The 14,444-nt window shown below is 36.7% G+C and overlaps 1 protein-coding gene across 42 annotated transcripts in view; it reads right to left on the bottom strand.

Annotated features, from left to right (window-relative positions):
* The window catches only part of RIMS2 (regulating synaptic membrane exocytosis 2), a 496,337-nt gene that overhangs the window by 198,970 nt on the left and 282,923 nt on the right, over positions 1-14,444 (bottom strand). For 31 of the 42 annotated variants that reach the window (XM_075728355.1, XM_075704496.1, XM_075728363.1 and 28 more), the window contains one exon: positions 2,458-2,588. In XM_075728355.1, coding sequence (XP_075584470.1) covers positions 2,458-2,588 — 131 coding nt within the window. Of the gene's footprint in view, positions 1-2,457; positions 2,589-10,880; positions 10,929-14,444 lie in introns of all 42 variants that reach the window. The other 11 variants (XM_075728349.1, XM_075728350.1, XM_075728351.1 and 8 more) reach the window with 1 other exon arrangement.

Genomic DNA, 14,444 nt, shown 5'->3' with positions numbered 1-14,444 from the left:
AACATTGGGCATAGCAAAAATCTGCATTTCAGATAAACGAGCCAGCTGGTTTGCTCAAGCTCCCAGTCCTCCAGCAGCTGACTCTTAAACTGCAGAGCAGGAGAGAGCAGCTGGCCCGCACGAAGGAATGGTCAAGGAGCTGCGGGCAGTGCAGGGCCTTCTCTGCAGGGTTTTTCTAGGAGCTCCACAGCTGGGAAACCAGAAGCCCTGAGAATGAGTTAGATGTCTTTTTCCAGCAACACTTGAAGGAACAATGTTCTCAAAACAGCTCCCAAAATCCTTTGGGTCACCCCAAGGAACCACCCAGTTTGAAGGTGGATCTCCACTACAAGGTTGGCCTTATGTTTTGGAACCCAGTGAGGTCTCCATGCAAGGCTACTATGGAATGTCTGGCTCTGGCTCCAGGGTGCTGTTGAAAGCAATGTGCTTAGCAGAATATTTCTGCTTCAAAGAATTAATATTTTCTGATGGAAACAAGTTTCGCTGCAAAACACCCACGCTCCTTCTACTGAGAATACTGACAAGAGTTCTCATAACAATGCTTAATTTTAAACCTGCTGATTGTGGCATAATGCAGCTGTGGTACTAATTTATGTGGATTTTTTAATATGGCAATGCAGATACTGTCCATTTGGTAACACTTGAAACTGTAATATAGTTATTGTATTTCTGAACTGTTACTTAGAAACTAGATCAAAATATTAACTAAGAAATAGTATTTTCTGACACATTGTTAAAACAAATAATGTAATTATTTCTGTTATACTAAAGATTTGTTTACCCTTGAGAACTGAAATAAGTTACATTGGACAAGCTTTTCCAATGAAATTTGTTTAATCAAAAAGTGTTTGCTATCTTCATCTACTTAAACGCTTGACTTATTTAAGTGTATTTTACCTCTAGCATGTTTCCTTCTACTACAGAAGAAATATATTGTTGCTTACTTAGCTTTTACCTCTAAGGAAAAGAAAATGAATTTGCATGTCAGAAAAAACCCACAATGCAGTAAAACAAATTGCTGCTTCTTCTATAAAGTGATAGAAAACATATATAATAATTAAAGAAAACATTCTGAATACTTCACATAAATGGGAAACCCCAGTATAGCATAATAAAATTTAATGTTATGTAACTTTTTTTACCTGTATACATGGAAGTATTTAATTAAATATTATTCTTCTATGTTTTTTTAGTTATTATAACTTACATTGTGAAGCATTCTGAACACAGACATTTTCGGTAGCTTTATTAATCTTGAAAAAGCAGATAAGATAATTTAAGCAGACCTGGTTCTCAATTTAGCACAGCTTCAGCATCTCTAAATACACTACAGCAATTTGAATAAACTAAGAATCTAGTCCAACAGTTCAAATTTTGGTAAGCCCAAGACAATCCATCCAAAAACTTTTTGTCATCAATGATACAGTAACTTATGCAGTCACAGAAAATTTTCTTGTCAACCTATGGCATACAATGAAAGTGGAAAAGCAGCGTCCTCCAAAATACTGAATAGCTTTAATTCCTGCTGAAGTCAATTGGTACTGGAGATAGTTAGCATCTTCCTAGTTTAGCTATTAGGAAAAGCAAAGGATGTAAAAATATAAACTGTAAAGTTACATCCTATTCTACAGATTCAGCAATCCACTGGTCAATCTTTTATATAATGAGTCAGGTTAAATCTTTGAATTATTTGGTTGATACACTAGAAAATAAAGCTAAACCTTTTCTCTTACTGACACAATCTGAGGAAATACCAACCAAAAGAATCAACTGGGGAACACATTATCCCCTTTGCTGGTCTTCCCAACACCTAAGTTGAAATGGCAGTAAATCATGGACTAAAAAATGAAGGAGCTATTCAGGAATAAGGGTCCCTATCACAGTTTAATTTTCCCTAAATGCGTATATAATGCCAGTCCAGTTTAATATCAGTCCTGTGCTTTAGAGGAATTTTTCAAGGTGCATCTGGGAAATCTCAACAGTGTCCCCTTCAGCCTTAACTCACTTATACTGTGATACGAAATCTATGGTTTTCAGATGCCAAACCTGTTCCTGCTTTGCTGTGAAAAGGTGGGGCAAACAAAACTGCTGGTCTGATCAGTACAGAAATCTGCAAACCTAACTTTGTAGTATTTTCTTTGCACTAGACAGGAATAACTGTCATAGGAAATAAGGGCATTATAAAACACACAACATTCTTTGCAATTAACAGATCCCCATGCAATGCTATATGTTTACCTTTCCTTTTCTATTCGGTATTTAATAAAATATCCAGTGAAAGTGAGTTTGTGTTTAGTGTTCAAAGACACATTGCTGTTACATAGCATGTTCAATAAAGAAACTCCAAACTGTTAAGATTTTTCTGTATATATATAACCAGTAAACTCAGTTGTGTGTGCCATCTGAGTATCAGACTAATTCTTACTCAAATGTTCCTTGTCTTTGTGTTCACCCTACCTTCTGTCTGGAAGAAAGTAAATTTTAACATAAGGATTCCTTGGCCTCCCATCTTCCCTTGAAGGAAGATCCTTTGCTCCCAATATTGTCACTATTAACTGATGACCAACTTTGTCATACCACAGTTTTATCTGTAATGAGAAAATATTAATTAGTGAACTCATTTCTACAACAAGGTAGCATATTAATCCTTAAAACTAATTTTGCTCATAAGCTTCTATTTATATTAGTTACTTAAAGAGAAAATACCATGTTCTACTTTGTATTTATAACAAAGCATAAAAATAAATTAATATTATAATAGCTTCAGTATGTACCAGGAGTGAGTCTTTTTTAAAAACCCTGTACAATAAGTACATTATTTCATACTAATTGTTTTTCACATGGTGCTCTGTTTAGGATTATTCTCTCTTGACAGTGATATTGTATTACTTGCATATTACTGACATATGGTATTCATATATATACATTTCTAAGGAGTTTATGCACAATGAATGAATGAATTTTGCATGTCGTGTTGTGCTGGAAAGACTATGGGATAAGACCATAAATATTTCAAATCTCTAAATATTTTTCAAGATGCAGAGACTCATACTGAAATCATATAAGCCCTCCAGAAATTGTAAGAAAGGAAGGCTCAGTAGTCCAACTCTCTTCACAGTCCAACTCAGCAACAACAAGGCAAAAACTACTATTACTCATCTGTAGAAATTGTTATTAATCAGTCTGAGACTTGGTCTGCTATCCTTTTTTACTTCAGTCATTAGAAGCTGCTATTTAGCTATTTCAATTTGAATACTACGGCTGCAAATAACTTATTCAAGGAGATGATATACCTACTTTAGAGCACTCGCTGTAGAAGGGGGAAATGGTGCAGTTCGGACAAAAAAAAGCTTTCCAAATAGCCAGGGAGTCATTACATGGTGGTACCACTGCAGTATCATTAACTACAGCTGACAGAGGAGGCTCTTTTCATGGGGAATTTGCCTGAGAGAGAGGACAAACTAGGACATTTAAAAGAAACGCTGACCCTGCCTGAACTTAAGGGAATCGAAGAGGATAATGCCCAACTCCACACCTAACCAATCGTGCATCTTCAGGCATGAATATACCCTAGCTAAGGTAAACAACCAGGAGAAGGTGCATTTTCTGTGGAGCCCATCTTACATGATTTCAGAGACAGGGTCTCCATCTGCTGTCACAGCTCCTCATCTTCAGCATTTCAGTCACTTAAAAAAAGGTCTTGATGCAATTTTCAAGACTTTGACCCACCAGCAGGAGGCTGATTTAGCTTTCTGCCATTCCTAATACTTCACTAGAGATTACACTAAGATACACCAACTCAGTCAATGGTGGCAGTGTACCTCTTCCTTCTCCATTACTTTAGATCTTGCAACACCTGTAGCCACCAACTAGCAGTGTTTGAATGGATATTAAAAAGGGGAGGATACCTGTCCTCTATTACCATGCTGTTGGCCCTACTACTGACTTTATAGGTTTCTGGTACCAATAGTTAAAGGGTTCTGTGGCTATGAAAGCAGAAAACTCTGTGAGAGAAATTGTCCTTAATAAATTAGATTCAAGAGAGTTCTAGATGCTGTTCCTACATTCCTGCAAAGCAAGAGGCTTTGTCAGTATTTTTTCTAAATTAAGAATTATCTGGAGTATAGGTATCTTCATCCAGCTACAGATCATAAGGAGAAAGCTTTGCACCAACTCTATGAGTCCAAAGCAAAGCTTTCATGACCTCTGAAGTACAAGTTAACTTAAATGTTCTCTGACACTAAATGTATCTACTTGTAGGCATCCTTGGCTGTCCTTGAGCAAAGGACAAACTTGGCTAGTCCCACACCCAAGGGGAGTAGCACTGAAGACAATCTTCTTCATCTGCTTTTTTGGGAAAAATTATCCTTGCTTAAGCAGAATGCAAGAGATTTGTGATCCAGACATTATCACAAACTGTGAGTGAAGGTGAGATAATCCAGACATGGGCACCAAATATATAACCAGAATTATGCATTCATATTCAAGTTAAATACTTCTTTGCTACATTTGTTTCAGACTAGATTTTTGCAGGAAAACTTCAGCCAAAATATTTGGAGAATGACTCTAAGCGGAAAGTTAAATTGCCTGACACCATTTCTTTGAGATGCTCTAACATCTGTGTTTTGGAACAAGAACTTGAAATTTGCATTGACTTATACCTTCTACTTTTGATGCTGTGAAAAAAAAAAAAAAAAATTGGAAAAACTTGTACATAACGGGCATATTTTCCCTGTAATTCCCTGCAATTTGGCTTGTTACAGGAAAGGTCAGGAGGCAGAGTTATGACCAGAAGGCTCTTTCTTTCCTGTGTTCACACTGCTAGCACTCCAATATACAGCACAGGCACTTGTAACCCAAGGAATCACTTGACTTGGATGCAAAGAGAAGAAAGGAAGAAACTGGGAGTGACAGAATGGACAAAGAACCCCATGGAGTGGAGGATAGGACTGCATTCTCATGGGATTAGAAGAGGGAAGAAGGGACAAATCAGAACCTGCTTTAGAATTACTGGGAAAGTAAAGGATACAGGATGGTTCTTGGTGAAACACAGGAAGAATGGAGCCACTACTGTCAGGGACCACAGAAGAATAGAGCAGCAAAACAGACTGAATGGGGGAAATGGAATGAGGTGAAAAAAGAACCAGCCATTCTGTAACTGGCACAAAATATGTTGCATAGAGAGATTGGGATGAAAGAAAATCTGACAAGAAGTCAGGGCAGGAAACTGGAAAGGAAAGTGAGAAAGAAGGAGTTAGACTAGGTTACTGAACATGGAAAATGAGTTTGGGAATAGGCCTGATCTAATTCTGACTCTCCTGTGCATAGGTATTATGACAATATTCAGATGGTACGGTATTTTCCTACAAGACCCTTGTCTTGTCTTTTCTGTTTACAAGGAGAGAAAAGACAGCCATTTAAGACAGCCAGGTGTAGTGCAAGATGACTGGATTCCATCCCTTCCTCTTTCCCAGAGCTCTTGTCTATTGAGGGGCAGATCCCTTAAAACATTTCAAAAGGTATTTACAAATTGCATGTTCTTCATTGTCTGAGACCCTGGAGCCTGATTTGCAGTGCTAAGTAAAGCATTAGAATTGAAGTCTGAGGTGTGTATTATGCCTGGACAGAACCTGGTTGTCTCAGACTCTCATCATAATTTCTCAATTCTTAATCAATAAAGGCAGGACAATCCTACCACACCTCATAGAATATTATATATATTTTATGTCTTGAAATAAACATGGGATAGCACATGTATAACAGACAAACTGATGAGGAAATTATTTTTTTCTTTTATAGCTTTGTTGAGTAGTATGCAGAAAAGATTCCTAACACCAAAAACTGGAGAACATTTAATTAGAGTGAAACTCCCACAAGAATGCACAGGTGTGATGCTCAGCGCTGAAAGACTTGAGCAGCTGACTAACAGAGCAGAATCTACAATGCCCCCATTCAGCAGCTTTTAACATATGCAGGAATGGCACTTTTAAAAGTTTAGGACATCTAAGAAACTGCAATGATGCAATCCTGATCTAAATGAAGGAAAGGGAAGGGTAAAATTACAACACACAAAATACACCACAGAAAAACCACGCCGGCTGATGCTAATGTGGAGGTTAACACCTGTAAAAAACTTCTTGAATAGGACTTTCTCCACCTAGATAATTTAGGGTGTAAGCACCTAAAATTCACTTAGAAAGTGATCCAACCTGAATGCCTTCTGAAGATCTTTCCACTCAGTGTTGAAGTCCTGGAAACTTATCTGCCACATGCACACACTCGTAATATTTCCCTTCCCAAGGCTCCTTCCCGAGGCAGATATGCACCTAATTCTTGACTAAACTTCCATTGTAACCTACATTCAGGCAAACAGGCATCTAAACTTAAAGCATCCTGAAATTGTGAGATGGTCTGTCATGCATCTGCTGCACTCCTTGAGACAGGCTTCCAGGTCTGCCGTGCAGAGCACAATAAACAAGAACTCTTCTGCAGTCAGGTGATGAAGGTAGTCATCAGGGGGAAGCAGAGATGGTCTGGTCCCAGCTTCATAGGATTCTTTCTGTTTTTTAACCAACAGTGGTCTAATACAAGATCAATACACATTCTGGGTAACTGGTCTGGAATCTCCTACACCGAAATTAAGCTTTCTTTGCTATCACCACACATTTATATTCCCAGTCACACACTATCTCAGCTTCAGACGAGACTTCATACTCCAGAGAAGAAAAAGATGTGCAATAGCTTGATGATAAACACACTTTTCTGAGAGACAGGTTCAACCTCTTCAGTCTAAACAGGGCTTAAACCACAGATGTCTTGTTTCTGGAATGAGTCTCCTACACATAGAACAGCATATAAAAGCTGACTGCTGGTGTTGCATTCTAAGAAGTGACGATGCAGGTATCTAGTATTCCTGTTTGGTCCTCTGTAGCCTCAGAAGAAGACACCTCCCTCTGGAGAATCAACTCACTCTCTGGAGTAGCCTAAGTTTCAAATACAGTTAAGGGGGATAGGTGTCCTTTAACTGGGCTGCATCACTCACTGCAGATACTGAGGCACTTAGTCTTTTCCTTCAACTGTACAAGTCTAAGCACCTCCCCAAGGCACCTCAGACTTAGTGAAGCTAGCATAAGTTAAGTTATATAAATTAGCACATAAATTCAGTTTACTAGATTTCATCCATTTTCTTTTAGATCTCATCATAACTAGAAATTTTATTCAGAGCACTGATTGAGGTCAGAGTTCTAGAAAAGAAGTAATCATGTAATCAGGGCCCATACTCTAATACATATGCATAAGGGAAATCAGTTAAGAAAATCTAGATAATATTATTATTGCCACTTCCTATATTCCTATCTCATGAACGTTTTACTGTTTGCTTAACTATGCAATTTTAATGTGGTTTTGTGTACAGCACATACAGGCACACCAGATCTTAAGTAATAACTTTAGATTTAAAACAGGGAATATTTGAAGGTTTTAATTCTATGTTACACTTTCATTCTTTGTTATAGAAGGGTTGCTTCATGAATCTCATGGAAAAGAGATAAAACTTTTGCCACTGGGAAAGACCACTTGCCCTGCAGCTTGATTTCTACCACCACAGCCTACTCAGACATCACTGGATTTGAGAGACAGATGGCCAGGCATTTCTGTTCTTCTGTTGTTCATTATAATTTTTCACGTAAACTACATAGCTGTTTATTAGTGTAATATTTTGAAACTGAGATACCACATTTCTTTCTTTCTTGCATTATTCTGAAACAAGAGATACACCAGCAGGATCTGTTGTTGCAAAAGAAAAAAAAAAATTCTCAGTTTATTTTAAAAAATGCTTACACCAATCATTTTATTTGGACGTAAGCTTATGTAGATGCAGAAACTGCCCTGGGGTGGTAAGGTCTTCAGCGTAGCTGAGGTGAGCTTTGGATGTTGGTAAACATACCTCTAACAAATCCTGACTACTGAGGGTTGCTAAACCAAACCATTATTGCTGTCTGCTTCAGTTGCTGTCTGATATGCTGGAAAAAATACAATAAAAGGTTGTCAAATTGAAGAGCTTCTAGGATATGAAGGCCAGAAAATTATGGAGGTTATTTAGGCTGCTCTAATCTTGATTTCTTTTAAAAATTTCTATAGCGGTTTCATCTTGATTTCTGTAATGCCACATGCATATATTTTTATACATGATCAAGTATACTGATGTTCTGTATTAAAGCAAAATGGATGTCTGAATTTTTTGAAGTTAGAAAAAACCCAGTGGCTTCATGGCAACTCTGGCTCAAAAGGAGGCTCCACTAAGTAAACAAGAGATACTGCATGGAAAACACAAATTTAAGAACAGATTGTTCCCTACAAAGATCACAAAGCATCACTCTCTAAATTAGAAAATTGCTGGTATGCTAAACTGATTCTAAAAGCTCAGGAAATAAATAAGCCCTTTCCAAAGTACTGTAGAACTAGTAAAAGTTCAGAAGAAGGGTGCATGGTTAGGGAAAAAAGGAAATTGAGTGGTTTTCTTTCCAATAAAATAATAATGATAGGTTTTAAATGATCCAGTAATACAAGAGCTAGAAAATGAATGGAATAATGTGGAGAGAATTGTAGAAGAGGAATCTGTGCCAGAACCTGGAACATTTATCACCAGGATCAGTTTCAGACTAACAAGTAAAGAAGATGCAAGCAAGAATAAAGATGTGCATTTCCTGTTGAGAGCAATGAAACAAATAGGTATAAACAGAAATCTTTAGAGATCCTCATTCTTGTAGGGAATTCTACAGACACAGCTATACCACAGCCCACAATGTAGTGTATACTTCCTGACAGCCATAAACCACAGCTCAGGGCTCTGAGTTAGCTAATTTCTCATGCCAAAAAATAACCAGAGTTCTGCACTGCTGCTGGACTGCTTCTAATAGCTTTGTTTGAAGATCACTGGAGAATTTCTGTTCTTCTCTGCAGCCTGCATTGTAAACATATCTTAAATTAATGCATTTTAAATTATCTACCACCCCTACTAAAAGTGAAGAGACGGGGGACTTTTTGTTTCAGTCTAGTTGTACAGATGTTGCCAAGGTCATAAGTTTGAGTTCTTCAGGAACTCTGGTCACAAACATTATGTGTAGCTTTGACTGTTAGCGAGCTCCGCAAAAAAATGTTAGAGAGATCCACAATGACTGCACATTGTGCAGAAGCAATATTGGGGCTAAAGGCAATTCTTATCTACAAAATAAAAAATAATCCAACCAGAGGTGAAAGAGTAAGCCTCACACACTTTCACCTCTTGCTGGATATTCTCTATCAAGCATTACACTTGTTTTATTTTCTTAAAAGACTACCATAATCATTTGATCAAAGTAATTTTTTTTTCATTAGACAATATTAGTCCAAGTAGAACTGGCAATTTTTATGTCATTTCATATTTTATATAATATAATTAAAATAAGGAATACTACATCTTACTTCTACATTACAGTATTTCATGAAACATGCAGGTTTCAGGCAGATGTTTCCTTTTTAAATTGAACAATCAAATGTCATATAATTTCTTGACTTATTTTGCACTTATCTAAAAAGAAAATAAATATTAAAAGACTACTTACGTCATATACAATATTCACCTTTATGAACTACTTAACAACTTGTGATTGAATTTGTACCCCTCTTTGATTTCATTACCATGAGCAGAAACCAACTTTTTAAATCATGCTAAAGGATGTTTTAAATTTTTAATACAAAGCCAGTTTATGTCAGTAGCACATAATAATATGTCAACCTAAAACAATACTATCAAGACATTACTTTTTTAATCTCAGTATTTCTCTTGGGTTTTTTTTATTTTGAATTTACATTTAAGCAGTTGTAAGGACTATTTTGGGGAAATAATATATTCTGAAAAAAACTGTACTTTATCAAATACAAGTAATAACCAAACTGTTTCCTACAGTCTTATTTAGAATTCCTTTATAAAAATATATATGATCTTTTTTCCATTTCAATATGAAATTTAGTCATCTCATTCTGATCATTTAGATCATCCTTTACATCTTTCTTTGAGCAACTGATCAAACAAGAGAAACATTTATACAGCTCCCACACAAAAGATTAACATCTCCATAAAGATATTTTTTGTAAGAAAAGCAGATAATATTCTATTTCCAAAAAACTGAGAAACATGCAGCAAAGCAAGATAAGCATTGTAACATATTAGTAAAACCTACTTTTGCATTAATCTACAATATCTTAGGAGTTTCCTAATGAAAAAAGGCAAACAACTTGTACCTAAACAGAATACCAAAGCTAAATAAATTCAGTAACAAAATGGCAAATTCATTTTTTATTGAAATAGAGTTTTGGTTATTTTGATGTACTTTTAAAATGCAAGAACCAAGTTTCATACACAAGAAATTTGTTTCTTTAAACAAGGTACAAATCTTTTGCCTGTCTTCCACTCAAGGCGCTACTATTACTTGGAAAATGCAAAAAAGGATGTGTTAAGTAATGATAATGAATGATTTAAAGAGACATTCATCTTTATATAGACCTCAAGCACAGAATTATTTATTACTTAATACACACATTTTGTATGTGGGATGCATAGCCATCATCACTATTGAAACCTGTATGAGTTTAATATTGGGTAAACGGCAAACAAAAACTAGTTGTCTCTTTAAATTTTAATTTAGTATTTTAACCCCCATGCAGAATTTTACAAGCTGCTTACAAGATGACATGAAACTTGTTAATATGGATTAAAGCAACACACTAAAAATATGGGAAAATGGACTATAACGTAACGTTTTCCTACTATGCATTTTCCATAACAAACAAAAGAAAAAAAAACACAACTTTAGTTTCTGTCAGGCAGACGAAGTCTTTACCTGAACCCTAGGAACAAAAGGCGTTGTTCTTCTACTAAGGCTTTGGCTCTGGTAAGCAAAATTAAAGAAAAAGCAATAAAACAAAACCAAAAAGGACAACACGCTGGAAACTAAAAGACCAAAAGTAAAAACAAAGACACACAACTATTACTTTAAACACAGCTTTACACCAATGACATATTTATCTAACACAAAGTATTTTAATGCAATGCATAAATTAAATTTGCAAATCTGTTACCAAATCATATCAAAACCCTGTGATGGAAATTCTGGCCTTAGGGAAGTCAGCAGGAATTTTGCTACTGATTCCCCAGGAGCAAGGATTTCACTTTACAGGTCTACAGATAACATTTACAATAGATTTAGAAATAACATCAACAAAAGGAGGAGGTCAGCAAAGTGTGATTTAAAAGTGGGGTAGGAAACATAAGTTCAGCTTGATCATCTCTTTCAGGAAGATTGTAGATGCGTAGTCAGAGACAGAAACAAGTACAGTTCATGCACTGACAGCTTTGGTTGCTTTCTAGAGTAAAGCAAGTAAAGTAAAAGGTTTCCTCTTTTCTGCAACTTTAAGAGGCATTTCTATAAAAAGCCCTCCTAAATACTTTAAAAACAATCAAAAGAAAGTTAGTGCTATCTGGCATTAGCGTTACCTTGGGGAAGGCATGATCGATGTATTTCAATCATCTAGTAATCATGACAGAAATGACATATGGTATATACAGAAAACCCTTGCATGAAATGGGATCTAGAGCATTTAGCAAACTTAGTAGTGGCACTGCACACAGGGATGCATTTATAACTCTTTTTTTGGGGATGTAACACTTTAGACCACATACAGCCTTGTGGCTACATCAAGACTGCATCAGTACAGGCAACGCTTCTCAGTTCCTGGACTAGCTACAAACTCCAACCAACCACTCTCCATCTTCAGTTTAGGGCAACAGCTAATGGACTGGCACAGAAAGGGTACCGAGTGTGGGCAATGGACAGGAACGGGAGCACATGTTGATACCTCAGAGGGCCAGCGAGCGGGGTAAGAGGAGCATGGGAGCAGGTCACAACAACCACAGCAATCAGACAGACTTGAATCTCCTTTACCTCCCTGCATGGTTTTCCTGAGATTATTGATCTATTTCAAAGTGGTGGAAAGAAGCTACTACTCAATATTCACTTCTGTAAGAAATGTACCCGAAGGACAGAGATAAGCAGTGTGATGATGGTTCTACCACCCTCCTTGCTTACTTGGCATGCAATGATGCTGGTGAAATCTGTTCCATAAAATGTGTGAAGTAATCTGTTCTCACACCAAAGCAAGAGGATATATAAGAACATTTGACAGTCTGGATCATGGGTTTTATCTGATGTGCTCCTGTGCTCTGTGAGGTGCAGCAGCTGCACACTGCCCCCGACTCCGCACAGGCAGTACTGCATAGCTCAATGTGTGGGTGCCAGAATATGACCTACTCACATACAATAAAAGTAGATCTTCAGCTTGCTTCTGCTCTGTATTACAAGAGAAATACAGATATTCCAGCATATTGCAATCCTAAAAGGGATAGAATATCTCCCAACATGCACCAAGGACCCTCACCTGCCATATTCTGCCTTGGAAACGGAGGGCAATAAGCATATTGTGTGCACTACCTAGAACTTTCCAGGTTTTGACGTTAGAGCAACAGCAATTTACTTGTGTAGAGGTACAAAGGGGAGAAAAGAAAGGGGAAAAGGAAAAGGTGAAAGGGGGAATGGAAACGTGTCTCATACTCGACCTCATCCTCCCAGTATGCTGACATTATGTCCTTCACAATGTACAATTATGCATTTTCTAATATGCTACAGATATTACAACTGTAATTAATATACCTGTATTTTTATTGCTTTATAAACTGAATATGTATGGAAAATCTATTGGAGTGGTTCTGTGGTTCAGCTGTACAAGGAAATAGATTAATTTTATAAATGACTTCCCTTTTCTGTTAGCACTTCCACCAGTACAAAAATGAAATATTGTAATTTTATACCTGTATCCATTTACATGATCTTCTAGTCATGTTATCAGTCGCTAAACCTAACTATTGCAAAAATATTCCAAGTTATACTTTTCATGCAGTATTGAAAAAGTAGCCAGAGTGCAGTAATGAAGCGAAGAGAACCAACACATAAAGAATACTGATTTTTTCAAAAGGAAAAACAAATCGGTGAAAAAACACAGAAACGGGAACTAGACAAAGCAAATAATAATAAAACAATAATTGCAATAGCAGTCAGATACTCCCCTGAAAGAACAATGTGGATCAAAAATGCCATAACATAAACTGCATAGAACACAAATAATTTCTATACCTTAGTAAATTATAACACACAATAGTTTACGGTAGCTGCACATAATTTGTTCAATTAAATATGTATTTGGGCACAATAATTATTAATGGAAAGAAGATTTCCTAGCTATGCGAGATGGTTTGCTTCATGGGAAATCCTATTAGCCAGCTCTGGAGTGTCACTGTAACCTCAACAGAAGAAAACAGGTACACAGACCAATGCCAATACAGAGGAAATCACAGAAGACTGAACAGACAGAGAAAGATATCCCTGAACAACAGAGAGCCATCACTGCACTGAACTGGCTAAAACCATACTGAACACAAAGAAATACGTTCCAAAACACTATTAATATGAAAAACCCTTGAAGGATCTGTAGCACTGTCTGAATAAGGATGCATATATCCAAGCATTTATTCAAATACTTCAGACCTCCACCTGAATTGGAGATACCTCCACTTCTGCCCACAACTCTTGTATTTCACAGCCTATTAGCTACAGCTGTCCTAACAACAGCCTGTTGGGACTACGTGGTATTATCCAAAAGTACAGAAAATACAGAAAGCACTTCCAAAATATTGCCTATCAATCTTACCGTTCCCTCAGATTCAGCACAACTATCTGAATTCAGCTACCATCGCCCAGAATGTCAACTGACCCTCCACTTCCACAAAGAACAGCATCCTGTCCCCATCTACTGCCAGGACTCTGCGGTTATTCTCCTGCCTAGGCACTCACCATAAAGAGCACATTCCCAATTACATTTGGAATTTAGTGTTTCCTTCCATTTCCATCTTACTCAGCTATTTGGAAGGAATGAGCGTTCCGTCAACTGTTCTGTCAGAAAAGAGCTGAGTAAAAGCATGGAAAACCAAATTACTGAAGCTTGTCCATTTTGTAGTGTTCAAACTGAAATATTTTTTGGAACTTGAGGAGATATTTAAAATTCAGTTTTCCCCTATTCCTTCACCTTTGCCAAAGGTCCAAAATTAGAAAATCTCATAGTCCATTCTAATATTTCAAAACATCTCCAACTCTACCAACAGTTGTTTTTTTCACTAACTCTTCCAAAGTTCCAAAAGTTTTTGATGTTATAAAATGAGAAACCAAAATTTTAAAAACTGAGTGAAAAACTATTCATTGGACTACCTCCAAGACACATAAACGCCCAAATTTGAAAAGTCAAAAAAACTGTGATTTTTCAAAACTCTTAAAATATCAGATCACAAAGAGACTACA

Source organism: Pelecanus crispus, chromosome 2 (genome assembly GCF_030463565.1).
Source record: "Pelecanus crispus isolate bPelCri1 chromosome 2, bPelCri1.pri, whole genome shotgun sequence".
NCBI classification, from domain to species: Eukaryota; Metazoa; Chordata; class Aves; order Pelecaniformes; family Pelecanidae; genus Pelecanus; species Pelecanus crispus.
Note: the sequence above shows the minus strand (reverse complement) of the source record. Positions and strands in the feature narration are given on the sequence as shown.